General features: G+C 36.9%; 1 protein-coding gene across 2 annotated transcripts in view; it reads right to left on the bottom strand.

Annotated features, from left to right (window-relative positions):
• Positions 1-27,450, bottom strand: part of LOC131553654 (diacylglycerol kinase theta) — a 37,634-nt gene that overhangs the window by 3,843 nt on the left and 6,341 nt on the right. For both annotated transcript variants that reach the window (XM_058798470.1, XM_058798472.1), the window contains exons 3-22: positions 21,273-21,372; positions 19,989-20,074; positions 18,547-18,672; positions 16,627-16,783; positions 14,133-14,207; positions 13,952-14,052; positions 13,587-13,801; positions 12,183-12,267; positions 11,863-11,917; positions 7,314-7,375; positions 7,018-7,168; positions 6,365-6,403; positions 3,061-3,176; positions 2,485-2,636; positions 2,016-2,164; positions 1,690-1,868; positions 1,478-1,578; positions 1,232-1,378; positions 1,020-1,131; positions 205-357 (exon numbers count right to left, since the gene is read on the bottom strand). In XM_058798470.1, coding sequence (XP_058654453.1) covers positions 205-357; positions 1,020-1,131; positions 1,232-1,378; positions 1,478-1,578; positions 1,690-1,868; positions 2,016-2,164; positions 2,485-2,636; positions 3,061-3,176; positions 6,365-6,403; positions 7,018-7,168; positions 7,314-7,375; positions 11,863-11,917; positions 12,183-12,267; positions 13,587-13,801; positions 13,952-14,052; positions 14,133-14,207; positions 16,627-16,783; positions 18,547-18,672; positions 19,989-20,074; positions 21,273-21,372 — 2,361 coding nt within the window. The remainder of the gene's footprint in view (positions 1-204; positions 358-1,019; positions 1,132-1,231; positions 1,379-1,477; positions 1,579-1,689; positions 1,869-2,015; positions 2,165-2,484; positions 2,637-3,060; positions 3,177-6,364; positions 6,404-7,017; positions 7,169-7,313; positions 7,376-11,862; positions 11,918-12,182; positions 12,268-13,586; positions 13,802-13,951; positions 14,053-14,132; positions 14,208-16,626; positions 16,784-18,546; positions 18,673-19,988; positions 20,075-21,272; positions 21,373-27,450) is intronic.

Below are 27,450 nucleotides of genomic sequence, written 5' to 3' on the forward strand. Positions count from 1 at the left end.
AAAGACAAAAGAGGCCACGAAATTAATTACAAATCAAACTGTGGGGAACACCTGTCTCATGAATATTAATGAGGCTTACTTTTCTTGAGTGCTAAATTCGGATCTAGGATATTCCACCTCATAATGTTGTGTTGTCTTTATACTGCTAAAGTGAACCAACCAGGCAAAGGGGGGTATGAATGAGTTAAAAGTATATATAAGCACCTTTGGTCCGGCAGCAGAGATGATGATCTGTCCAGGTGATTGTATCCAGGGTTCTCCATCCACCTGCACTGGAATGGGTTTGTTCACAGTGATACGAATGTAGCTGCCCTGAGCGATACGAATCCCAGAACGCATACCACTCTGAACCTGACCCTAAAAAAAATAAACAATTAAAAAATTCATTCATCAATCAGAATATGCAACACAATTCAAATCCAAACCAATAAATCAATTCTGTTTAATAAACAATATACAGTAAACTATTTTTATAAAACAAAATGGCAAACAGTTTTTTGGCAATACTTAATACTTGTATTCAGCAAGGACAAATTAAATTGATCAAATGTGACAGTAAAGATATTTAAAATGTTATAAAAGATTTCTATTTTAAATAAATGCTGTTTCTTTGAGCTGAAAGAAAAGTGTCACTGATTCCACAAGAATATTACGCAGCACAACCGTTAACAACATTGATAATAATAATAAATGTTTCTTAAGCACCAAATTAGCATATTAAAGTGATATTTAAAAGATCACATGACAAGTGGCTGGAGTACTGGCTGCTGAAAATTCAGCTTTGCCATGACCGGAATAAATTAGATTTTATAAATATATTACAATAAAAAAGTTATTATAAATTGTAATAATATTTTATCACACCACAATATTATAAGTGTTTTTAATCAAATAAACACAGACTTGGTGAGCATAATAGAATCTGGTCAAAAACATGACAAAACCTTGCCAAACTAAAATGTTTGAACAGTTCTTAAAGGTGAAGTGTCCAAAAAAAAAAAGAGAGCATCAGAACTCACCATGTGCACCACACCAGTAACTCCCACCACCTCCAGCATCCCGTCATCTATCCTTGGCCTCCCAAACCGAGACTCGCTGTCTGAGCCCCACAGGTCAGCACCAGAACCCCAGCTAGACACACATACAGCAGCTTTAGTCTTCAACAACAAACTCGGGTGTGTGGAAGCATCACAAAGGAAGTGGCTTTACTAACATTGTGTGAAATTGATACCTGGGAATATTGAGGAATATCAGTCCCTCTATACTAGGCAGTTCCACGTCCTGTTTGTCCACTTGCAGTCTGATGTCTTTATGAAGGTTTCGTGTGTGACTCAACTTCTGCAGGCCCACCTTTACATACACACCTTTATTGTGGAACCTGCAAGAACAATGACAAAATCAAATTCCTGATGCACAGACTATCCTCACACTAAATTTGAGCCACATGGCCACACTTTTGAGGTGAAATAACACTCACCTGCTATTAAACTTGTCTGGGTCCTCCTCACGTGCATGATGAAAGTCCAGACTCAGTTCAGCATCAATTCCCAGCCCAAAATAATTATTCATGTGCACAATCTAAAATACAGACAGGCACAACCCTGTTATTATATATATAAAAATGTTCATTTAAAAAGAATTATAAAAAATAATAATCATATTTATGCAATTTGGGGACTGATGATGTACCTTGGGTGGCTCTAGGAAGCCATTCTCTTTGCCATCCTCTGTCATTTCCTGTGCATCCAGAAGAATTGTCCAGCGGTCCATTTGCACTACCTCTGCCTCATCCACAGACAGCAGGATATTAAAGGGGTCCTCGCCGCTGTATCCCGCCCCCCATCGCAACACTCGAGCCAGATCGTTTCCTGACAAACACATGCAGCAGAACTGAGCACAAATAATAATGCTAACAATGCATTAACAAACTGAAATATACAGGATGCTAACAAACGCTAAAATATACAGCATTAAACAATAGAATTAAATGAGGAACATTCCCCCCCATCACTCACCGGTGCCCAATGGTATGATGCCGATCGCTGGCTCAGGACAGGCGATTTTGTGCCGGATGGACTCCAGAACCCCCAGCACCCATCCCACTGTGCCGTCTCCTCCACACACCAGGATCCGAAAGTGAGGGACGTCCCTGAACGTGTGCAGCCTGTACAACACACAAGCTCTTATACATGAGAAGGAAAATGACAGCATTTATCCTTTTTTTAACAAATAGATAAAATAAATCTTGTTGCTTCACTTGTGTAGAGCCAAAAAAAAACGCTATTTATAAATGAACAAAAAAAAGTTGCAACTGCACATTGAATTCAATACAGACTAAAAAAGTCTAGCAAAATATATTTTATTATATAAACTGCATACATAGTGCAAAAAGGTGCAAATTGCAGGTGATTTAAAAGCTATTCATCCATCTGTCAGTCACAACATCCATACATCTGGCATCATTCAAAGGAAATTTGGCCTAACCCAGGAAGTGGTCCTCCACTGGTCAGCTCGAACACTTGGTGAGGGTTTAGAAGTTTTCGGAAACTGTATAAGATCTCTCTGCCCTTTAATCCACCACTTTTAGGGTTGACAAAGACTAGCAGGGGGCAACTTCCTTTGGCCAGCTTGCTTTGCTGTGGGGAGAAAAAATAACATTGTTTACAACTGTCGGTGAAATCACTGTTGAATTGTACTGTAGTTTCTCTGTTGGCCACTAGAGGGCAGATGCATCTAAAGATTGGGCCAACATGATGAGCTCTATTGTTGCAATGGACAGCTTGTGACATACTGATCACATTTAAATCAATACAGGTGATTATTTTGAATCAGCTGTTGCTATATCCAATATATGGACACCTAAAAGGGATAGTTCATAAAAAATATAGGAGATAGTTCAGTGCTTTTTGTCATTTTTCAGAAGAAAGTACGTTTTACAGATTTGGAATGACGGATGTTCATTTTTTATTTGTTAAAAAAAAAGAAATAGCATATAAAATAAGTCTGTTGCAACCACAGAGTGTCAAATGTACAGCATGGCTTTGCAAAAAGGTGGTGTACCATGATCTCAGGTATGACAAGTGAGTAGAGCTGTTTGCCACTGATGCTGATGTCTTTTGCCAGCATGTAAATCCTCTCCGCCTCTGAGAAACAGCTGATCTGCAGAACCACAGCACCTGAAAACAGCATAGCAGCTCAATTATACAAACACTCACTAACACCTGTTCACACCTGGGACACAATTATATTTAGCTCCGAGCACAATTATTTTTACCACCTATCATGACATGATGGAATAAGACAAAGAGACACAAATCCGAATGCAATATCACTACTGTTCAAAGGTTGGGGTTCAGTAGGCTTTTTTTAAATGGAAGAAATACCGGTAAATAAAAAATAAAAAAACTTGTTTCAAATGCAGTTCTTTTGAGCTTCCTATTTAAATACGAATAAAAAAAAATGTCATGGTTTCTACACTGATAATGATAATAATGTTTCTAAGATTTCTTTTGTTCATTTGTTTCTTGACTGAATCAGCATATTCGAATGATTTCTGAAGTATCATGTGTCATTAACTGGACTAATGGCTGCTAAAAATTCTGCTTTGCCAACAGAGGCAAAATACATTAAAATAGACAAAAGTTCATTTAAACTAAAAATATTTTATATAAAAAAATATTACTGTATTTTTGATAAATGCAGTCTTGGTGATGATCATCTTTCAAAAGATATATTATATTTTATTTATTTATATATATACACACATATACACACACACACATATACATACATGTGCATCTCAATAAATTAGAATGTCGTGGAAAAGTTCATTTATTTCAGTAATTCAACTCAAATTGTGAAACTCGTGTATTAAATAAATTCAGTGCACACAGACTGAAGTAGTTTAAGTCTTTGGTTCTTTTAATTGTGATGATTTTGGCTCACATTTAACAAAAACCCACCAATTCACTATCTCAACAAATTAGAATATGGTGACATGCCAATCAGCTAATCAACTCAAAACACCTGCAAAGGTTTCCTGAGCCTTCAAAATGGTCTCTCAGTTTGGTTCACTAGGCTACACAATCATGGGGAAGACTGCTGATCTGACAGTTGTCCAGAAGACAATCATTGACACCCTTCACAAGGAGGGTAAGCCACAAACATTCATTGCCAAAGAAGCTGGCTGTTCACAGAGTGCTGTATCCAAGCATGTTAACAGAAAGTTGAGTGGAAGGAAAAAGTGTGGAAGAAAAGATGCACAACCAACCGAGAGAACCGCAGCCTTATGAGGATTGTCAAGCAAAATCGATTCAAGAATTTGGGTGAACTTCACAAGGAATGGACTGAGGCTGGGGTCAAGGCATCAAGAGCCACCACACACAGACGTGTCAAGGAATTTGCCTACAGTTGTCGTATTCCTCTTGTTAAGCCACTCCTGAACCACAGACAACGTCAGAGGCGTCTTACCTGGGCTAAGGAGAAGAAGAACTGGACTGTTGCCCAGTGGTCCAAAGTCCTCTTTTCAGATGAGAGCAAGTTTTGCATTTCATTTGGAAACCAAGGTCCTAGAGTCTGGAGGAAGGGTGGAGAAGCTCATAGCCCAAGTTGCTTGAAGTCCAGTGTTAAGTTTCCACAGTCTGTGATGATTTGGGGTGCAATGTCATCTGCCGGTGTTGGTCCATTGTGTTTTTTGAAAACCAAAGTCACTGCACCCGTTTACCAAGAAATTTTGGAGCACTTCATGCTTCCTTCTGCTGACCAGGTTTTTAAAGATGCTGATTTCATTTTCCAGCAGGATTTGGCACCTGCCCACACTGCCAAAAGCACCAAAAGTTGGTTAAATGACCATGGTGTTGGTGTGCTTGACTGGCGAGCAAACTCACCAGACCTGAACCCCATAGAGAATATATGGGGTATTGTCAAGAGGAAAATGAGAAACAAGAGACCAAAAAATGCAGATGAGCTGAAGGCCACTGTCAAAGAAACCTGGGCTTCCATACCACCTCAGCAGTGCCACAAACTGATCACCTCCATGCCACGCTGAATTGAGGCAGTAATTAAAGCAAAAGGAGCCCCTACCAAGTGTTGAGTACATATACAGTAAATGAACATACTTTCCAGAAGGCCAACAATTCACTAAAAATGTATGAAAAGTATTCTAATTTGTTGAGATAGTGAATTGGTGGGTTTTTGTTAAATGTGAGCCAAAATCATCACAATTAAAAGAACCAAAGACTTAAACTACTTCAGTCTGTGTGCATTGAATTTATTTAATACACGAGTTTCACAATTTGACTTGAATTACTGAAATAAATGAACTTTTCCATGACATTCTAATTTATTGAGATGCACCTGTGCGTGTATTATATTATATTATATATATATATATATATATATATATATATATATATATATATATATATATATATATATATATATATAGAGAGAGAGAGAGAGAGAGAGACCCCTTTCAATTTTTGAAAACAATTTATAATAGATAAATTCAATTAGTATAATAATTAGTATTATTTATATATATATATATATATATATATATATATATATATATATATATATATATATATATATATATATATATATATATATATATATATATATATAATATAATAAAGTATATATAAATAATTGTTAATATTTTACATATATACTGTAAATATTAAGTTAATATTATTAAGTTAATATACCACATAATGGTAAACAAAATTGCTGTAAATATTTATTGTTTAAATTTTTAAATCTTTATTGAAATATTTCTTGTTGAAACATTTCTTTTGCATAATATTTACTCAAAATTCATAAAAACATAACACTTCTATATGTATCAGTCAAGCAGAATGGTCTATTTTGCTAATTTAAACACCCTTTGTTCCATTTTTCACAAGTGTAGCACAGTAGCAAACGACAGGAAATCATACCGAGAAGAAAAGAGAATAGTAACTCTAGGTGTCAAAGCGTATGTGTTAACTGCTACATATTTTAAGATCTCCACACAAACCAACACACCGCTGCAACAACAATATAAAAATACATTGAAAGCATCAAGGCGAGTGAGCAAGTGGGCATGTGGTGGATGATTGAGAACAACCAGCAGTTCAGAGCGTTTGTGTGCAGAACAAGGCCTCTCATTTACAGAGCACAGAGTAGGCCAGACTGCGGCCCATGCACACAGCAGGCAGTTTGTTCTGCAGCACGCACCAGCGACCTTCAGTGTTATCAAATAAAGTCATGCAGTTCAGTTGTGCTCAGAACAAAGACGGACATTATAAGCCACCTCTAAAGGAGGGATGCATTTCCTGTGACGAGGAAACAGGCTATGATTTATGAATGCAGTTTCTCTTACCTTGTTCAGAGTGCACGTAAGTGATGGTGACCAAATGACCTGGGTGGGAAAAGAAATGCAGACACAAAATGAGATTCTTTCTTCATCAAACTAAATTTGGAGAAATGTATCATTACATCACTTGCTCACAAATGGATCCCCTGCAGTGAATGGGTGCCGTCAGAATCAGAGTCCAAACAGCTGATAAAAACATCACAATAATCCACAAGTAATCCACACAAATTCTGACAGCACGCATTCACTGCAGAGGATCTACTGGTGAGAAAATAATGTAATTCTAAATTTCTCCAAATCTGTTCTGATAAAGAAACAAAGTAATCTCCATCTTGGATGGCCTGAGGGTAAGTACATATCTAGCAAATTTTCATTTTTGGGTGAACTATTCCTTTAACTCTAAGATCCAATCACAATAAATTCCCAGCAGTCACTTTATCATCCGTTCTAATCTCTCCCAGCAGAGAGGAGACAGGCATATTTACGATGAATACACAAGATGCCTTATGTGAGACTTATAGGTCAGCATTGTTTAAGGACAATTTCATGGAAAGATTAATAAAATCCTAAGAGACTGACGAGATGAATGGTTACAATCCAAAGGATTTGAACCATTTAAATCTTGAGCTTACACATCATATGAACACACACAGACTCACTTTTGACTGAGAGGTGTTCGGATAGCAGGTGTATGTATTCCTCTTTTTCAAGCTGTGTCGGAAAGCCTCCCAAGAGCAGATTGACTTGTGCCACTCGATTCCTGCTTTCCTCAATGTAAAACCGTGTCTGGTTCATCTGTCGCAACGATGTCTGAAAGTCACAAGCTCAGAGTTTGAGACAACCAAGAAGCTCTCATCTATTTCATAACAAGCACACACACTGTAAGGGGTGAGTGTGCTGTAGCTTGAGTGTTTTCCAAATGGCAAGCAAAATCATCATGACCCGCCTAACATACCTTCCGTATCTCCTGCAGTTTGCCCAGTAAAATCTCCTGACCACTGAGGACTTGCCGTTGCACTGAAGGTGGATAAGAAATGAAAGGTTAAGATATTATGAAACCCTTCCACATTTTTCGAAGCTTTGGGGGTTTGCACAACAGATGCCTTTAATATCAATCAGATTTCTCAAAGATACTTGGAGACATTGACATAAAACTGAAGCAAATCATATTCATGATTACTCTATCATCATTACTACTCTGTGCATTACAGAGTAGATTTTAAAATTTTACTTAATGTCTGAGTCACTACATTTTTTTCTCCTTCCTCTTGGTTTTACTGCTTTTATTTTTCATTGTGTTATTGCTGTTTTTAGTTATTCTATTTTAAAGCACTTTGGTCAACTCTGGTTGTAGTAAATAGTGTTGTATAAATAAAATTGCCATTACTATATGTCAGTGGTTTTTAATCCTGGTCCTCACAACCCCTTGCTCTTCGCATTTTGTGTGTTTCTCTTATCACTTTAGAGGTTTGCTCCATTCAGCCACAAGTGACCTGCGAAGAGGATTTCATGGAATATTCCGTCATGATTCCTGTTCGAAAGGAGCGTATGCGTTCCATTCAAAGGGCATTAAAGTGAACGAGACGTGACTACTGTGCAAATCTCATGATTACGGTTAAATAACTTTTCACACTTTTGTAGTAAATTTTGTCTGTGTGTGAAGACGCTGAAGGCAGAGGTGTTGTGCAAATCCATGTTCCTAATTTAATTAAACTTCAGCCGATTTCCCGTGTGCAGGGAGTAGAGAGCAGTGAACGTTGTGTAGTAAGGTGGCCATACGTGCCATTTTTATTACTGTTTTTGGCTGTTTTCCTGTTGTCATACTTGCTGAAAGGTAATGATCAACCAATAACGTGCAGGCATTGTACATAATCGACCAATCGTGGCACGTGAGAAGGTGGGATCTACAAAGAATGGTCAAAGCGATGCAAATATGCGCACATATTAGGTGTGTTCGTTCGTTTGCTTGACTTGAAACTCCGCTGCGCAGACCGATCGCTGTATGACATCAAAATACAAGCAAGAGCGTCTGCTCTCTATAGCTCTCGCAGATGTCATACAACGATCGGTCTGCACAGCGCAAACAGCCCAAACCTGGATATCTTAGGTAATATAGAAATCCTGGCCAGGACGTGTCCCATAAAAATGGCACGTATGTTTAAGAAACACTGCTATATGTACTTGTGAATTATAAAATATAGTAAATAAAATTTAAATATTTAAAAAAATATTCTATAAATAAATAAAATCAAGATTAATATATATATATATATATATATATAATTAAGATATATGCATAATGTAATTCAGAAATGATTTAATGAACTATGTAACACTTTTAAATGCCAAACAGTTTTTCCAATTTAAATGTTTAGTTTAAAGGGGTCGTGAACTGAGAAACCAAAATTCCCTTGATTTTACATCCTGTAAGTTTAAGAACACGGAACTTTGTCGTTAGTTTAAAATCAGCTTATATTGAAGCCAGTCTGACAAAACGACAGCTTGTGGAATGTACAACTGGCTAAACACAGCCCCGCTGAAGAAGATCAACACCTGCTTCTACATCGCTGCCTGTTTAGCTCACTGATTCATGTAGTGTAAATAATGAGAGGCGAACGCAACGGAGGTCTACACAGAAACCAAGCAAAAAAGACGCTCCGAAGTAGGGGTCGACCGATATGTGTTTTTCAGGCCCGATGCCGATACCGATTATTACAGACCAATTGGACCGATGTTTTTAACCGATATATTATGTCTGATGTAAAAATGAAATTTAATGTCAAAATTAAGAATAACAAGGGCTCTGACAAAAACTGCCTTCTCTGGTGTTGATTGCACTTCTTACTCTTGTCATCCTCCATGCATCCATCTACAATAAGGGTAATATAAAGAGAGAGAGTTAAAAGTGGGGCCACTGCATGCTTCATGATTAAGCCTATGAATACTGTACTACAGCTAAACAGCTTGGGGAAATGTAAGTATTTGGCTTCAATAATTTACATGTTAGAAATGTATGTGTAATAGCATAACCGGCACTCACACACATCATCAACACATCCCTCCTCACAGGCATCTTCCCCACTGCGTTCAAGCAGGCTCGGGTAACCCCACTGCTCAAAAAACCTACATTAAACACTTCTCTTATACAAAACTATAGACCTGTCTCTCTCCTTCCATTCATAGCGAAAACACTTGAACGTGTTGTCTTCAACCAGGTCTCATTGTTTCTTTCACAGAACAACAAACTGGACGCTAAACAGTCAGGTTTCAGGAGTGGCCATTTAACTGAGACTGCGCTTCTCTCGGTCACTGAAGCCCTGCGAATTGCAAAAGCCCATTCCAAATCATCAGTCCTCATTCTGCTGGATCTGCCGCGTTTGACACTGTCAATCATCAGATACTCCTCTCCACCCTCTCATCACTGGGCATCGCTGGAATTCCACTTCGCTGGTTTGAATCCTATCTCACTGGTAGGTCTTTCAGGGTGGCCTGGGGAGGGGAGGTATCCAAAGCACATACACTGGTCACTGGGGTTCCTCTTTCTCCTTATTTATTCCTTCCCTTCCTAGCTTGTACTTATTTAAACAATGCCTGAGACTTGGTGTTACAAGCACTTCGTTTGTCGGATTGCCTCTTCAAGATGAATCGCTTTATGTATTCCTCAATTGGATAAAAGCGTCTACAAAATGACTAAATGTAAATGTAAATAATATAATAAGTGTAAACAATTTAATTGTCTTCATAGCTCCATTGTAGAAGTTGTGAAGAAGACTGCAACTATTTAATTAAACTATAACACTAATAGCCACTTGCAGGCACACTTGGTTCAATAGCCTATTGAAATGTCACAATTTATGTCGTCCTAATCTTGGCCTGTGTGACAGTATCTTAATCTTGGCCTATGTGACAGTAATTTCGATTAGTTTTAATTTACAGTGCAGTGCAAATGAAGCCATAAAACATTAATTTCAGTTATCTTTTAATCAAATGAGAGTTAAACTCATTTTTTTTTAGCAAACAAATGGGTTTACCATTAAAATTAAAACATGGAAGAAATATGTATTGTGTGATTATTCTTTTAAACAAAAGTTGTTGTTGTTGTAGTAGTAGATAAACCGAACTTTTATTTTGACGGGTTGCCATGAGGACCTCTTAAGTTTCTGTATAGCCCATGTATGTGATATGACGACCGTTTTACTCAAATGAAACGGTCAAATGCTCATGAAGCAACTCTTAGAGCAGTTCTGGGGATGTTGTTCATGTATTTATGTCCTCATTTTGTGAGACGGCAGATGCTGAATACACCCGAGCGTCGCGCACTTCAGTGTGTGTGTGTGTGTGTGTGTAATCAAAACCACGCGTCTTCACATAGACACGCAGAACATGCAGAATTCATATTTAAATAAGTCTTTTTGCAGCTCAATATTTACAGATACTAGTCCATAGCGCGAGTCGATTTAAGTGTACTGACCTACTTTTGATTAATTCATCCAAACTTTGACGAACTCCGTGACGAATTCCGTCTGCGTTTTCCCCATCGCGGAAACCATAAATAGATAATATTGAGGTGTTTTGCAACTTCAGTGTAGTGGATTGTGATTTATTGCAACTTGAGCAACGTCTGCTGCTGCCTTTGAGAGACAACTGATGCGTGATCATTGAAACTGTAGCAAGCGCTTTCAGTGTGAGAGTGCCTTAGTCTTCCACATTGATTGGTCTGACTCGTGACTCCCAACAAATCAGATGTGCGGTGGGCGGAGACTAGAGTGGTGAGTTATGTCAAGCTGCATCAGAGCCAAATAGCGCGTTTCAAAATTAAATAATTTTATCGCACATCGGTTTTGAAAATGACCGATAATCATAAAAATGCTTAATATCGGCGCCGATAATCGGTCGACCCCTACTCCGAAGACAAGTCGCTGTGCAGTGCCACGTTGTGAAAACGTGCATTGCCTTCCTTCTGATCCCAACATTAGGAAAGAGTGGATGAACTTTATTTTTAATGAATAATGAACTTAATGAACTTGGTCCTTTGTTCACTTCATTTTACCGCAGATTCGTTTACAAACAAATGACACAATTCGACTCAGGATTTTCAGAAAGACTGAAACTAAAAGAGGATGCTGTGCTGACTATATTGGATCCAACGGTAATGTCGCACCACCCAAGCATGAGTAACTGTTTTTATTATGTGATCACTATTGCTTTGTCTGTTAAACAGATCGTTTGATGAGTATTTATGTGTTTTTAACCTAAATCACAGCAGCCTCCATCTGTGAAGGATGTAGGCTGTCAAACATACACAACGGTTAGCCAATCATAGCAGTGGCCCCAAAATTGCCTTGCACCAGAAATCTTTTCATTTAGTTTTATTTTATAGCTTTATGGAGGGCACATCATTTTAACACTTTGTCTAGAAAATCTTTTTTTCTTAATTAATATTTACATGCTTGGTAATTGATCAACCAGACTTGAACATACACAACCCATGTAAGAGATCTTACCTTGTTTGCTGCTCATGAACACTTCTACAAGGTTGAAGTCAGCAGGGTTTTCATTCTATAGACATTTGCAGAAACCACGTGGATTAACATACAAATTGTGCATTAAGTACAAATAACTAGATTTTTGCATTTTCTGAAAAATATAGTGCAAATGTGAAAATGCATGTGCAAATGTTTCCACTAAGATACAAGGGTGTTGCAGGTGACTGCTATGCGGTAGGTAAAAAATATTTTGCTGGTTTATGATACAGATTTCCACACGATACTAATACACAGGTTACAGGGTTTGTTTAAATGAAGTTATTTATATACCAAGTTACCTGTTTTTCTATTCGTGGGAGCACTTCCTTTAAGATTGAGTCTACTGTGCTGCTTTTCCCAGCAGTAACTGAGGTGACTTCAACCCTGAAACACACGTGAAAGAACTTTCCTCATTACGCCAACATTTGAAAACGTTAAGCATTGAAAAACATTCCATCCCTTGATTCACCAGTGGTCTGGCACCGTATAAATCATACGCTGGTCTGCCACTGAAACATCAGACAATGTTTTGATTTACTGTGGTCAAATATTGCATAAGAACATTAACATTTGATTGTGGCGCTAACTGGCAGCATGTGTTAAGTCTGACTCAATCCCTCCCTGACTCAAAACTGTTAATAAAACACAAAACGCTTCATTAGTTCCAGACCCGCGTTAACAAAACAAAACGCCTGATCTAATGGAAACATCAAGCATTGGAGTGGCACTGCTATTTCTTTCATGAACTCCAAAGGTTTCCTGTTGAGTTTCTGTAGGCGACGAGGTTCCATCAGCATTTGTTATCCATTTCCTACTGGCATGGCAACAACATCTAAGGTAAACCATGAATGCTGTGTCACTTCATCTCTGTGGCAACCAGACACACAACAGCAAGCTTGTCATCATTCAGGCCATAAGCGTTTTGATGGGTTTCATATACACTTGCCCTCGCTGAGTTGTACACGACACGGTTACTGTCTATTTCCTTGCGATGTCTGGAGATGATTTATGGTTTGTTTGGAGAAGCAAGAGGACTGATGTTCCATAAAACCTTCAGATAAGTAAACTTTAAGCTAGAACTCCCCTATTTACATAAGAACTGCACATCTTCACGATGTGTTAGCATCTAAAATTTATAGTATTGTATGTAAAATGTGTTCTGCCTAGCTATGTAAAGTAACTATTAAATAGTGGTGTGCGATATGCATCGCCTACAAATAATAGGGAAATGCAAGCTGCAATACCATTAGAATGACCCCAGAATTCAATATATGGGGATATAAATGCTGTTCTATGTGTTTTTGTTTTATTTATATCATATGATATAGTTTATAGTTTATATCACACAAGAAACAGTGCGGTTTTCTTCAAATGTCAGCACAATTGCAAATGTAATATTGATTTTATACAACAGATCAATAAGCAAGAAGTTAATATTGTGTGTTACACTTCAGACATATTACTGTCTGTTGTTTGCTTTATTTCTCCAAAGAAAATAGTTGCAATAGTGTTTTTGAATAAATCAGGTGAGTCAGTGATTCAACGCCCCAGTCATAAAGACATCAGCCATTTGAATGAATCGTTTGAATAAATGACTCAATGAATTTAACCAGTAATATTCCGTATGAATCCATGTATTTAAGACAGCTGGACAACACAAAACAGAAAATCACATATGCAATTAAAGCAGAAGTAGAACTCACTTGCGCGAACTGGAATAAATCTTCACCACTTCCGTTTCTTTAGGTTTTGATCTGAGCACCCAGGAATCAGACACGGTATCCTTAAATATGGGCTTATTGTCCGGCGTGCCATTACGGTTGATGATGTCATCTGTAAACAGTCCCTGTTGGCTGTAACTCTGTAGCTCATAATCCTGCGGTTCATCTGGGATGTAGAACGCTCTGAGCGACGCTTCCTGTCAGGACAGGAAGTACAGAAATCAGCATAACACTGACAAAAATGTTTGGGTGTTATTCGAGCATGGATTTATAATAACAATTCTGAGGTATACAATGTAAAAGTTTAATTCAAGTGAAACCAGATTAGGTAAAAAAAAACATCTCACCACTACTTCCTCATTCTTGATTATTCGAGGGATTGAAACCAAACGAAACTGATTACGTTTAGCTGCATCGTCACCATCGAAAACCTTCAGCGTCTGTTTACCTGTAGGCCAAAAGGAAGGAGATTAATTTGGGCACAAGGGTGATTAGTATTATCCATGTCATTTTTGCCCAGGTTTGTACCTGTGTCAGGTGATACAGTAGACTGAGTTTCCTTAGAAGTTACTGGACTTGGAGTATCGACATCATCCAGGTTGTCTGGAGAAAACACACTTCTCTATGAGCATTTACAGACATGTGATGTTGTTATTTGATAATCGGAGGTGAATATGACACTCTTAAAATTGAATTAAGGGACATTAAATGTGTAATTTCCCACCATTCCCAACCAGGCTTACACATTTTAATCGCAGCGAACAGTAATTCAAGCAGAACAGAATTATTGTGCTCACTGTGACTGAAGAAATATTCCGGGTTCAATATAAGTTCAATGCATCTGTGACAAGGTGTCGAGTACCACAGAAAACAATTGTGACATGTCTCCCAGTTTGTAAAACAAGTAAAAATCAAGTGTTCAGCTATGCACTTACAATGAAACTCTATGGGGCACTGCTATGGGATATAAAACGCAACATTTCTAAAGTGTAACCACATGACTTACCAATTATGGGTGTATCTTAAGATTGATAAATTATGCAAAAATTAAATTATTTAATTAATTTATAATACTATTCATTTAATCAAAACAATAAAACAGTAGTGTTGTGAAATATTGTTTATATATATATATATATATATATATATATATATATATATATATATATATATATATATATATATATATATATATATATATATATATATATATATATATATATATATATGTATATGTGCTGTCAATCGATTAAAAAAAATTAACTAATTAATTGCATGTTTTTTCTGAAATTAATCGTGATTAATCGCAATTAATCCCACCTAACATTAAACTTTTTAAATATACTTTTACATTGCAATAATTTCACATTTAATGTTCAAATGAATGTAGAAACAACAAAGTATATTTTTAATATTCGTTTAATGACATCTTTTTTTATGACTGAAGGCCAGTATCACTGATACCAATACTACTGATGCCTCTATAAAATTGTTCTTTTTTTCCTAATATTTGACCATTGCCATTCTACATTACAGTATAATTGAGAGCTATCAATTTTAATATTTATTAGACTTTTATAAAATAACTTCTAATTTAAGTGAACTTTAAACAATCTTCACATAAACCCATTATAACAAATGTCATATTTAGCCACCTTTGCCCTTCAGCAAGTAGGACATATACAGAAATTAAATAAAGTTATCAAACACTAAATTAAATATAGATAAATCCTTAAAGCTATAAATGTTATTGATTTCCTCTTTTTTTTTGTTCTTTGATGACAGACATCACAGCAGCTGGGTTAATAGGTTATTTTGGTGTGCTGTTTTTTTTTTGCATGCAATTGAAGACCACATGCGCCGAGTACAGTAGCCTACCGTTACCCGCGCTCGTTTGACTCGCGCCTGGTGCTAAGGTGAAGGGGAGTGCGCGTCTGAAACATCTCCTGTTTGATGTGCTCGTAAAGACTTTCTGTGACTAAATAAATGCACTTCTTAGTAAGCAAAAAAGAGACAGAGGCAGCAGTTATGAGTGGGGTGGCCAACACTAGCCCTGCCCCTGCGTTAACGGCGTTAAATATTTTTAACACGTTAAACTGAAAAAATTAAATCGCCTGCATTAATGCGCTAATTTTGACAGCACTAATATATATATATATATATATATATATATATATATATTCTTTTAAAATGTAATTTATTCATGCCATGACAATGTTGTAATTTCAGAAGTCATTACTCCAGTCTTCAGTGTCACATGATCCTTCAGAAATCATTCTGATATGCAGATTTGGTGAATATAAAGTTCAAAAGAACAGCATTTATTTGAAATAGAAACCTTTAACATTAACATAATAAATTCTAAATATCTTAACTGTCACTTTAGATCTATTTAATTCATCCTTACTGAATAAATGTATTCATTTCTTTTATAAATTATTACAGACAGCAAACCTATAATTATTTGTGACCCTGGACCACAAAACTAGTCACAAGGGTCAAATTTTTATTTTTTTGAATTCAGATGTGTGCATCTTCTGAAAGCTGAATAAATAAGCTTTCCATTGATAAATGGTTTGTTAGGATAAGACAGTATTTGGCTGATATAAAACTTTGAAAATCTGGAATCTGAGGGTGCAAAAAAAATCTAAATATTGAGAAAATCGACTTTAAAGTCATCCAAATGAAGTTCTTAGCAATGCATATTACTAATCAAAAATTAGGTTTTGATATATTTAAATGAAACATTTAATATCCTAATGATTTTTGGCATGAAAGAAAAATCAATAATTTTGAACCCTACTTATGACTGGTTTTGTGGTCCAGGGTCACATTTTAAGTGCATTACTATAAACACAGTTTTACTTTACAAACATGATGGATGAGTTAAAACACTTGTCTGAGCTGATCAACAGCATGCCACACATGCTGTCCACAGAACTTGTTGTAAACCTGAACACTCCTTTAAGTTTAAGGTGTTTGCCCAGATTTCAGTGACAATGTGAACGTGTCCAGGCATTACCCATCTCGCTGTGGTGGGAATTTTCTGAGATTCTGTAACAGTGCATCTTGCTGAAGTTCCGCGAGCAGATCCGGACGCAGCTGGGGTGAAGAATCATGTTCTGCAACCGTCCCATGCTGCACTCTGGGGGGATGATTATGTAACATGACGCATGTGCCTGCAAACATATAAACACAGATAAGTGGTTGAGCCAAGAGATTACGAGCTACAGTACAGCTTTAAGACAACTACAGTGTTTCTAGTAACGTCAACGGATTCTATATTCATTTAGCCAAAGCAATATATAGGAGGATTGTCCCTGTAATAAGTGTGCTGTATTAACTAGAGGTTAGGTGGTTTGCCAAAGAGCACAATGGACTGACCTTTGAAGGGTTTCAACCAACAACCTTTTGGTTACCAGTCCTGATGTTCCAACACAAGACAACACACCAACTCGAATCAAATAAAAGTAAAGCTACAGTGAATGTGTGCTTAAATCCTTATGTCTTTGTCCTTATGATTCTCAAATTCCTCTAAATCCTAGAGGTTTGTGCTTTCAAAGTATTTGTGTTGCAAATAGCCATTTCAGTATGTTCCCTGCAGTCTCTGTCCTCGAAAAACCTTTTGCTCAGGCACTAGTGCTTACATCATCTACTAACCTATGCTAAAAACTAGTGCTGGGGAGGGGATAAAATGAGGGACATGGTCTGATAGCAGGAGTGCAGTAGAGTAGAGCTTTTAATATCACCCGGAGCTAAATAAAACAATGCGGGAAAGTGGAGAGTGAGTCAGTGGAATGCCATGCTGTAATACTAATGACACAATAGTTCCAAAACCTGCTTCTAAATTCTAAGTAAGCATTGTCAGTGAAATGGAAACTCCTAAGTGAGTGATTTGCAACAATAATACAATTAATACAAAAATGCAGAATGTAAAATGAATGTCTTGACAACTAATTTGGAAACAGGCATCATGATGACAAACACACTACTACTATTGAAACTACCATTGAAAAACTTTATTCAGCAAGGATGCAATAAATTGATCTAAAGTCACAGTAAACGACAAATATAATGTTACAAAAGATTTCCACTTCAAATAAATGCTGTTATTTTGAACTAATTTTCATAAAAAGAGAAGACTGTACCACGGTTTCCACAAAAACAACTGTTTTCAACATTGATAACAATAAGAAATGTTTCTTGAGAAACAAAGCAACATATTAGAATGATTTCTGAAGGATCATGTGCCACTGAAGACTGGAGTACTGACTACTCATAATTCAGCTTTCCATTGCATGATGAATTATATTTTAGACATATTAACATTAAAAAAAAGTTCATTTTAATTGTAATAATATAACCACAATATTAATGTTTTACTGTATTTTTGCTTTAAAAAAAAAAGCATCCCTGCATTAAGAGACTTATTTCAAAAACAAACAAACAAAAATTACCAACTCCAATTTTTTAATAGTATATGTAAATTCATGTTCAACCACCTTGGAATTATTTTTCCATTTTAAGCCATAGTAATGATTTTGGAAGTTGATATATTATTATTTAATGTAGCCACTACCTACAGTACACTGAAACCAAGAAATCAGGTCATGCAATAGAAAAAATATCCACTGCCAAGATGGCAAAGGAATAAAAAAACACAGCAAGCTATGCCTGTATTCAACTTCGACCGAGTACAATTTTGTGAGTGCTGACAGGATCCTACATTGCACCTGTTAAATAATAAATTGATTCATTGTGAGGCACGACAGCCTGAGAGCCCACTCACCTTCATTCTTATAACTAAATAATGAAGCCGTTTGTTGGATGAATCCAGCTGACAACAGGCAAACTTAAAACGTTGAATGATAAGACAAGTACGGTTTGGGTGCACTTTAAAAAAATTAATAAATACATTTTAAAAACAAAATCACACACTTACCGTAATGCCACACCATTCGCATCTCATGCCAGCCAGGACATCCGAAGAACTGCAGGTGCGACGACAGACCTCACAGCGGGCACCTGAGGACATGTTCCCCTCCCGCCAGTGGTGCTGGTACGTGTCCTATCAGAGCAGGAGGGGATGAAGGGTTAGGAGAAACCATGTGGCCAATAACACAATCTAGAGCAATAATAAAGCTAGGGAATGTGATTTACCCAGGACAGGCTCCTGGATCAACATCCGTGTTACGCTTTATGCTGGGGTTAAACAACATTCTTATCATCATTTCCCGTCAATTTTAGGAGTAGGATAGTTTGAGCTATAATTAGAAATTATCCAATTATGTAATTCTATTTATAAGTAAATCTAATTAAAAACAAAATCATGTTCTAATAAGGCAAATTATTTTAAATGCTAGGGAACAATATCAACAGTCTTCAAAATTGTTGTTTGACTAATCTAGTGAATTTTTTTCCCCAGCCAAGGACAAAAATATTTACATTTAGAAATTAAGGACATATGGAAATGTAGAAATTCATAATTTTACATTGCCTGTGTAAAAGTACAGCTGCATTAGCGTAATTAGTGAACAAAAAAAGTTCATTGTCCATTCTCAATAGTGTAGCAAGTCATGAAGCGACGCTCACATAGAAGTCACTTTAAGCAGCTTACTGTTTGTTCAACACAACGAATGAACATAAAACTAGAACATGAGCAACATTTACATAAGGAACTTTTCTACCCTCATGCAAAACTCCCAAAATGTAACAACACCTTTACACATCTCGCATATTCATAAGAGGATGCACTATAAATAATTATTATTCATCACAGATTTTCCATTGAATTCTATCTTTTTCTGTCAGTAAAATGTTTTAACAATTTGTATTTGTGACATTAGCACAACTTCAGTGGCAAAAGCTCTTTTCGTTTAATCAGTCACTGTGCTGTGGGTGCTCAGTTTTTATTCTGCTTCTCGTAATGTGAAAATGCAAAAGAAAACAAAGCGAACTAGTCACCCATTTCAATAAACATCATCCTATGTATTATTTAACTAAAGAACACTTGGAGTTTCTTCTTTCTCCCTCCAATTCTCACGCATGCCACGACCTGTTTTCTCTAGCGGAAATAAAATTTTATTTCCTTTCTTTTCTTCATTCCTTCTTTTCTAATCCCTATTAGCATCCTTTACTGTGGGGGTGTTTCTGAAGTATAGAAAAGTCCAATCCAAATTATTATGCCAACATGCCAGAAATCATTTTGGATTATACACCAATGACTTTTTGGTAAATGAAGTAAAATGTTCAGTTAAAGCAAACTCTAATTTATGTGAGGTTCATTACAAGTGGAGGTCAGCCATGGTTTTATTCTCTGTCTACGGGCTTTAAATGTCAGGTTAATACATCAGTAGATGGTGCAGTCCTGGTTCTCATACTCACAATGTCTTGCCCTCCATCTTGGTGGCAAAAACGACAGTCGCTAACGCTGAACGGGGCACAGTCGCTGTGCACATGCAGCTCACACACTGAAAAACATGTAAGGTGAGGTTACTCTCTTTATGTGATTTATCCACTAAGCAAAACAGTTTATAAATTAATTTTTATTTCCATAGGGCAGTGGAAATGTGATGAACTAATATTGCCTGTGAGAGGATACAGGTCTGAAAGAGCAAAAAGCCACTTAATTCACGTCAGTGTAACAAGTGTTTGAGTGAGTGTGGGAATTAAAGACCGACTTTTCTTCTGAGCTTCATTTGCGCCTTTTGTAAGCATAGAGAGAGAGGAAGAGAAATGAAAGAGAGAGTTGGAGTGTAATGTTTTTCTTTCAGCTCGGTTCTTAGAATTCAGCCCACTGCAAAAGGCCATTCTGCCATTTCCATGGCAACAGCTGCTTTCCAAACAGGGACGACCAGCACAGACAAATGAGCAATAACAGAATTTAAAAAAAAAAAGACCAACAGGGTTTGGGGAAACAGGAAAAACGAAAAAAGGTTTTAGAGATTCTGAATCCGATTATTAAAATAAGATGGAACGGCTGTTGAGCACAGAAGACGACAACAACTTAATAAAAACTGCTTTAATCTGCCTAGTTTCATCCATTATGCTCGTTTAAGCTTGGGTTACTGACCTGGCTGAGCTGGTTTAGTTTGTCAGCCAAACTGACCAGCTGACAACTGTGCAAAACACGTCTAAAACCAGCAAAACAAACCAGCCTGAACAGCAAACAATCATAATGTGTATCAACTAGGAAGACTTTCAGTAGGCCACACCTACTCCTTTCTATTTTGGTTCTTTTACCAAAAGACCACTTCGAGTCGAGAGACTAATTTAATTCAACACGAACAATTTCCACGCTTTCTCTGATCCTTGTAATTAAACAGACTTCTTTTGTTACTACACCTTTAAAGGGACAGTTCACCTAAAAAAGGGAAATCTTTCATCATTTATTCACTTTCATGTCATTCCAAACTCTTCAAGATATTTTGAAGAATGATGGTAACCAAACAGTTTTAGTTTACTTCCATGGTATCGACCAAAAAAAAACAACAACTTATTTTATGTTCCACTGAAAAAAGTTTGGAACCACAAGAGAGTAAATCATAACAGAATTTAAATCTTGGGCAAAATATTCCCTTAAGACTAAACGAAAATGACTTCTGTTATGATTGACTAAACTATTTGCATTTGAAATGCACACACACACACACACACACACACACACACCTTCACAACGCAGAGCCGAACTGCCTTCTAGATGCTTCCGGCAAACACCGCAGAACCTCTTCTTCTGACCGGCGGGACCGAAGCAGTGCGCTACAGGAACCTATACCACAAACAAGGAGAAGAATGATTAATAAAATAAAATCTGGGATTTGTGCTGCCTTTAAGTTCACCAGTGAAACTTGTACCTCCGAGTCAGACGTTCAGATTTTAGAATCCTAACGTCTGAAAAACAAAACAATGATATTGTGAACATCTATTATTCACAATAGCATTATTTATTTAGTTTGTTTTCAGCTACTAATTACATCTGAATCCAAAAAGAAAAATATTAATTTCTATTACTTAATATACATGGCATCACAGCTGCATGTGAAGCAAACCATGAATATTAATTAATTAACGCCATGTGCAAAAGACTTGGTTATCGCTAACAGATCTCTTTATGGATTATAGATACAATATCATCTATTTTATAGATCAGTGTTTCCACCATGTTTCAAATCGACACATACCTTACATCAACACAACTTGTGTAACATCTAGAATTCTGAGTTTGCCATCTGTAAATACAACTTTGATTGGTCATTCATGTGTTTGAAACTCGTCATCACAATATTTCCAACTCCACTGAAGGACACATTGTGCTAGTCCAAATTTAAACTAACTCACAAGGTTATCTTCACACTGTCTAGGATGTCTAATTCACTTTAAGAAATCATTACAATTCAAAGAATGGGTTCGAAAATGATTCAGTGATCTGTTTGAGTCATTTCCAGGACCACAAGAAATCTACGCCCTACTCGGTAGATTTGGAAAGTTTATACATGCCAAAGAATGCATCACTCTTGGGTTCTTTAGCTGAATACATTTTACCACGTTTTGAGATTTTATCTCAAAACCCACACAGTCAGCAGATTTCATCTGTGCCTAGTCATCTGCATACCACTTAACTAAAGTTTTCAGTTTTGCAAATCAGTTTGACAGAGTCATTAAAAATAACTGGGTTATTCTAACTAGTCACAAATCAGACATGAATAATGGGCTGGTCATGTGTCAGTGAGCACGGCGCGATCTGTATGTACCTCTGTGACATCACTTCCTGTCTGATTAGTGTGAATGGTGGGAAAGCGAGCGGATTCCCGCACTTCCTTCCTGTCTGGGGGAGGGGAGTAGAAATGCAGAAGGCATTTAGGATTTAAATAGCTGATGTCTTTTCTTTTTGATCTCATGTACCAGTAATACACTGAAGATTCCCCATGGAAATGCTTAATAGGATCTAATTGTGTTGCAGACCATAAAGAAACACCTCAGACAGATCTATAAGAGAGGAAAGTTTCGATGTACAGCAATGCATGTGTAAATATGGCAGAATATAAAACGAGAAGTGCCGTATACCACATGCACCAAACATGGGCCATTTTTAGATGTCCAGTTTCAGATTACAGTAAATAACATTCAGATGAACATAATACAACACTGAAACCTAATCCTTCCTCTGTTAGAGTGCATTCTTCAAGCTTTATATTTAAAAGCATTTAACCTGTTTAAAAAAAAAAAAAAAACAACATATGCAATTATATGCACTCAAAGAAAAGCCAAATAGTCTGAGTGGTTCTCCCTTTCCTTCCACACATTTACTTCCTACAGAGGCTCCCTTTACATCTGACATGCGATTTTGGTTGATCGGTTCAGAATCAGGAAGCATCTGACAACTTCAAAATCTAAGTTTAAATGCACTGTGATCGGATCAAGGAAACCACATTTGGATCATTATTGCATATAACAAAGAATATGTAATGGTGCCGTTTTCCATTTTGCACCAATTCATCATTATTATTAATTTTCAAATGATTCTGGACGATACACAAATTTCAGAATTTGATTTTTTTTAAAAAGAGAGAAAGTGTAATGACAAAATGGTATGTTTCTGCAGCCGCATGTATTCTGTAAAACAATACATTTACACTGAAAACAATAAAAATCAGATGCATTGAGAATCATGTTGGAATTGGATTGTGACTGAATGGAATGATGGAATCCAGCTAAATAACATCCAGAATACAACTTTTAACTGTTAATGTGAGCATAGCTTGAGCTTTCAAAGACCCAAAGCAAATTGTTCTGATATAGTGAAGAGATGCAGTGACAAATCCCAGCCGGGCTGTCTTGTTGCGAGTGCCCATCTGTAACGACCGATTTCACGGGAACATGTTCTGAATCACACAGCAGATTGTGACAGCACAGAAACCGGGGAGGAGAAGTCAGGCTTTCTGCCCTCTCCTTGCCATTTCCTCGCTCTTGATGGGCAGCACTATGTCTCCTCTGGATAAATATCTCCAGGTCTTTCGGCTGCTTGATGTGCAGGTTGGTAAATAATTCTACAAACACTTCAGTAGGCTGGTGAATTAGTGGTTAGAGGTGTGTTCTATTACCAAACCAATTCGTTCAAGGCATTCTGGGTAAGTGAGACATGCCCTTGAGCTGATCTTCATTCGCTATGCCGCAAAAAAAACATCATTATAATTCTCACACACTCCTTTTAATTGGCGGAAAACTCCCTTTAGGATATCTATGCTCCTGAACATTGCCATTAAGCATTCTTAAAGGTGAAGCGTTTCATTTTTTCCCCATACCAGTTTCAATATATTTTTGATGAAATCCGAGAGCTTTCTGACCCTGCATAGACAGCGACACAACTGAAATATTCCCAGACCCATAAATGTAGCAAGGACATCGAAAAATAATCCATGTGACATCAGTGGTTCAACTGTAATTTTATGAACCTACGAGTAAACTTTTTGTTCGCAAAGAAAACTAAAAATAACAAATTTATTCAACAATTTCTTATCTTCCCTGTCAGTCTTCAACGCGCGTTCACTATGGAGGGTCAGAAAGCTCTCAGATTTCATCATGAAGATTTTATGCGTTTGGAATGACATGAGGGTGAGTAATTAATGACTGAATTTTAATTTTTGGGTGAACTATCACTTTAAGATCCTAATATGTAATACACCAAAGGTGTCCCTTTGAGGGTACTGAGGGCCTGTGACAAGCTGCTGTACCCCTAAAAGGTACCATTATTTTTTTTGCAGATTTTTCTCTGATAGTGAACATGCAAGTAGCTGCTGCAAAAAGGCAGGGGAGATTAACTCGGTTTCTGTGCTGCTAGGCAGACCTGTCAACGTCAGTAAAAAAAACGAAGTGACATTTATGGGCAGACATTCTCACAACAGCACACAGCACAGTGTACGATGGGATAGATTAGGTGCCTTACTCAATATTTGGATATATGGCTTGGGAACACAAAGAAAAATAGCTTGACATTTGCTCAAGCAAATCAGGCTATTTAGACACTTGTGAGGGAGCCAGAAATCGAACTTGCTGATGTCTGTGAGCTCACAGACACGGAACAGCTGTTTAGAAGCCTGGACTGCCTACATTTTCATAATGCTGAGAAATGTCACGAGCCAAAATACAGCTATTGCACAGAAAATACCTAAACTCTAGGGACCAAAATATAATTCCATCTAATACAGAGGAAAATATGGTGAGGTTTTGTGTTTAAGGTTGCCGAGGTACTCCAAATCTTTGATGATGAGGCCCCAAACAAACACACAACACACACACACACACACACACCCTACGGCATGTGTCCTTGAGCTGCGGCCCACATCTCCCTCCTGCAGTGGACACATCCTCACTGGCTCTTGGCCTCCCAGGGGAGTCACTACAGTAGACTGCAGAGCATCCTACCGGACGTGACCTCGTTTCCTGTCATTAGTCACCATGTCTCTGATCCTAAAGGTGATTGGCTCCTGTAAATGTCTACTGCTGAGGTACTCTACTAAAACTGAAATAGTGCTTCTGGAAAAAATGGATGGAAAAATTATGCTTGGTTTTGTTTTGCTAGCCCTTATACGTGACATATAAAGCGTTCACTATTTTTTGTATAATTCAACCAATTTAAATTGAGTAATTACTTTAAAGATAACGTGAAATCAAATATTTATGTACTCAATAAATATCCCTGGCAGTGGTTATTGCCAACTAAAACTAAAATTATAAACTGAAAAAAGCTGAAATAAAACGAAATACTAATATTAAAAAGAAAAAACTTAAACTCAAAAAAACTTTAGAACTAATAAAAACGTCAAAAGATAAAAACTATAAAAATAAAAGCTACTATAATAGTATATATATATAATACTGCATGGTTTGTGAAGGTTTTATGAGGATAAATTTAAGACCTAGTTTAACAGAAATAATAACAATAAACTGAATAGAACATAATATTTATGAGACAATTCAAAGGTTTTCATGCCCCATAGCAAACCCTATACTAAAATAACACTGGTCCCTTATTGTGAATGTTTCATCAGTGCAAGTTATTTTAAAGAAAATTGTTATTTCAAAACTTCATTAAATTTTAAACTTAAAGGACTTATCTCAATTTTCAGTAATAACAGTGTCAAATGACTGCAACTGTTGTGTTTGTATTTCCTCAGATGCGGTTCAGCAAGGTTGTTGAGTAAAGGTTAATGGAGCAGTTGGCTCGGAGACTGATTCACTCCTACACCACCCACCCACCCACCCACATTCACACACACACACACACACACACACACACACACAGAGAGAGCTGAGAAAAAAAAAAAAGTCACCTCCATTTCCTTTTCAAACTAAACACATCAGTCTTACAGCCAAAGAAACTAGAAAAAGAGAATTAAAATACTGCATGCACTTTCTTGTTGTCTCTGCATGCATTATGTATGAAGGCAAACTTCCAGAAGAGCCTCTGAGGGCCGTCTTTCATTCAGACCAGTGGTTTCTGTTCCACCTCATTATCTTTTGGTCTAAATTAAGTTTTGCTGCGGCATGGTGCTTGACTCGGCCTTCTGTCATGCCCTGCAGCTGCTCTGATGCGATTGGCCTGTCTGTGTCACCTCTGTGCCATTTGGCTAAAGCAGGTTTTTCTCGCCGTGAACACAGCCCTGATGCAGTGGCACATGTGGCATCAGCACTTTAAGAGGATGCAGTTTCCAAGCAGCAAGCATCTCATGCGGTTACTTGATCACATGCTGTTAACCAGCAAGAAGTGTTATTTTTTTCATGGTAAATGTACATCCTGTTTTATATATAGAAGTTTTTCTTTGAGACCAAGCAACTGTTCAAAGCCTTTTTGTTACATCCGATTGATACAATCAATAATGCACTGTTTACAGTCATTATTATGGAAAACAACCCTGATAAAGCCCACTTATTACATTCCAATCCTAATTAATTAATTAATATTTAAATGACAAATACATAAATACATGGATATGAATTAGGGATGCACCGAAATGAAATTCTTGGCCGAAGCCGAACAAAATAAAACACTGGGCCGAATACCGAACACGGTTTTTCGAATTTTTCCCCCCATGTAGGCCTATTTTTCCTTTTTTTTTTTTTTCACCACTGCATAAATTAAATAGCCAAAATGTGCTTTTTACTGTTTTGTCCTGCTTTTCAAATAAAATAAAAAAAATAAATTACAAAACAACAATGAACTTTGACTTTGAACCCTGGCGCTGTGAGCTCGTGCAGCGCTGTTTGAATCCGTGCGTGTATTAGAAAACATAACATTCTGCAGTTTATTTACTAATCATTTGAGGCCATTTCGCGATTTCAATCATCATAGTAACCAGCATCAACCACGTCTTCCTCGTCTCGTCGGAGACGTGAGATGCAGCGCTAAGCATCTAACTGTCGGTGCTTCGTGCTTGGAATGATTTTTGCGTCTTTCTCTGACAGACGTGTTTGCTGCATTAGTGCGCGACTATATTTGATCTCGTCACGTCATTGTTCGGTACAATTTATTCTGTCTTTTCGCTTATTCGGTTTTCAGTTGCCGAACATTCGGTGCATCCCTAATATGAATTCCTGATTTTAATCTGATTATTACATTTTTACTCATCTAATTAGCTAAGTATAAAACTTGTCCATGTCAAAAACAACTGGCTTAGCAACTAGACAAACACAGTGTTGTCTTGGGGGCTAACTGAAATAAAGGGATAAAATTACTAAAACTGAAATAAAAATAAAATGTAAGATATATACAAATATAAAATAAAAGAAATAAAATATTGAAAAAATATATAAAGTAGTAGTAGTAGTAGTATATATACAGTATTTAATG

Source organism: Onychostoma macrolepis, chromosome 14, assembly GCF_012432095.1.
Source record: "Onychostoma macrolepis isolate SWU-2019 chromosome 14, ASM1243209v1, whole genome shotgun sequence".
NCBI classification, from domain to species: Eukaryota; Metazoa; Chordata; class Actinopteri; order Cypriniformes; family Cyprinidae; genus Onychostoma; species Onychostoma macrolepis.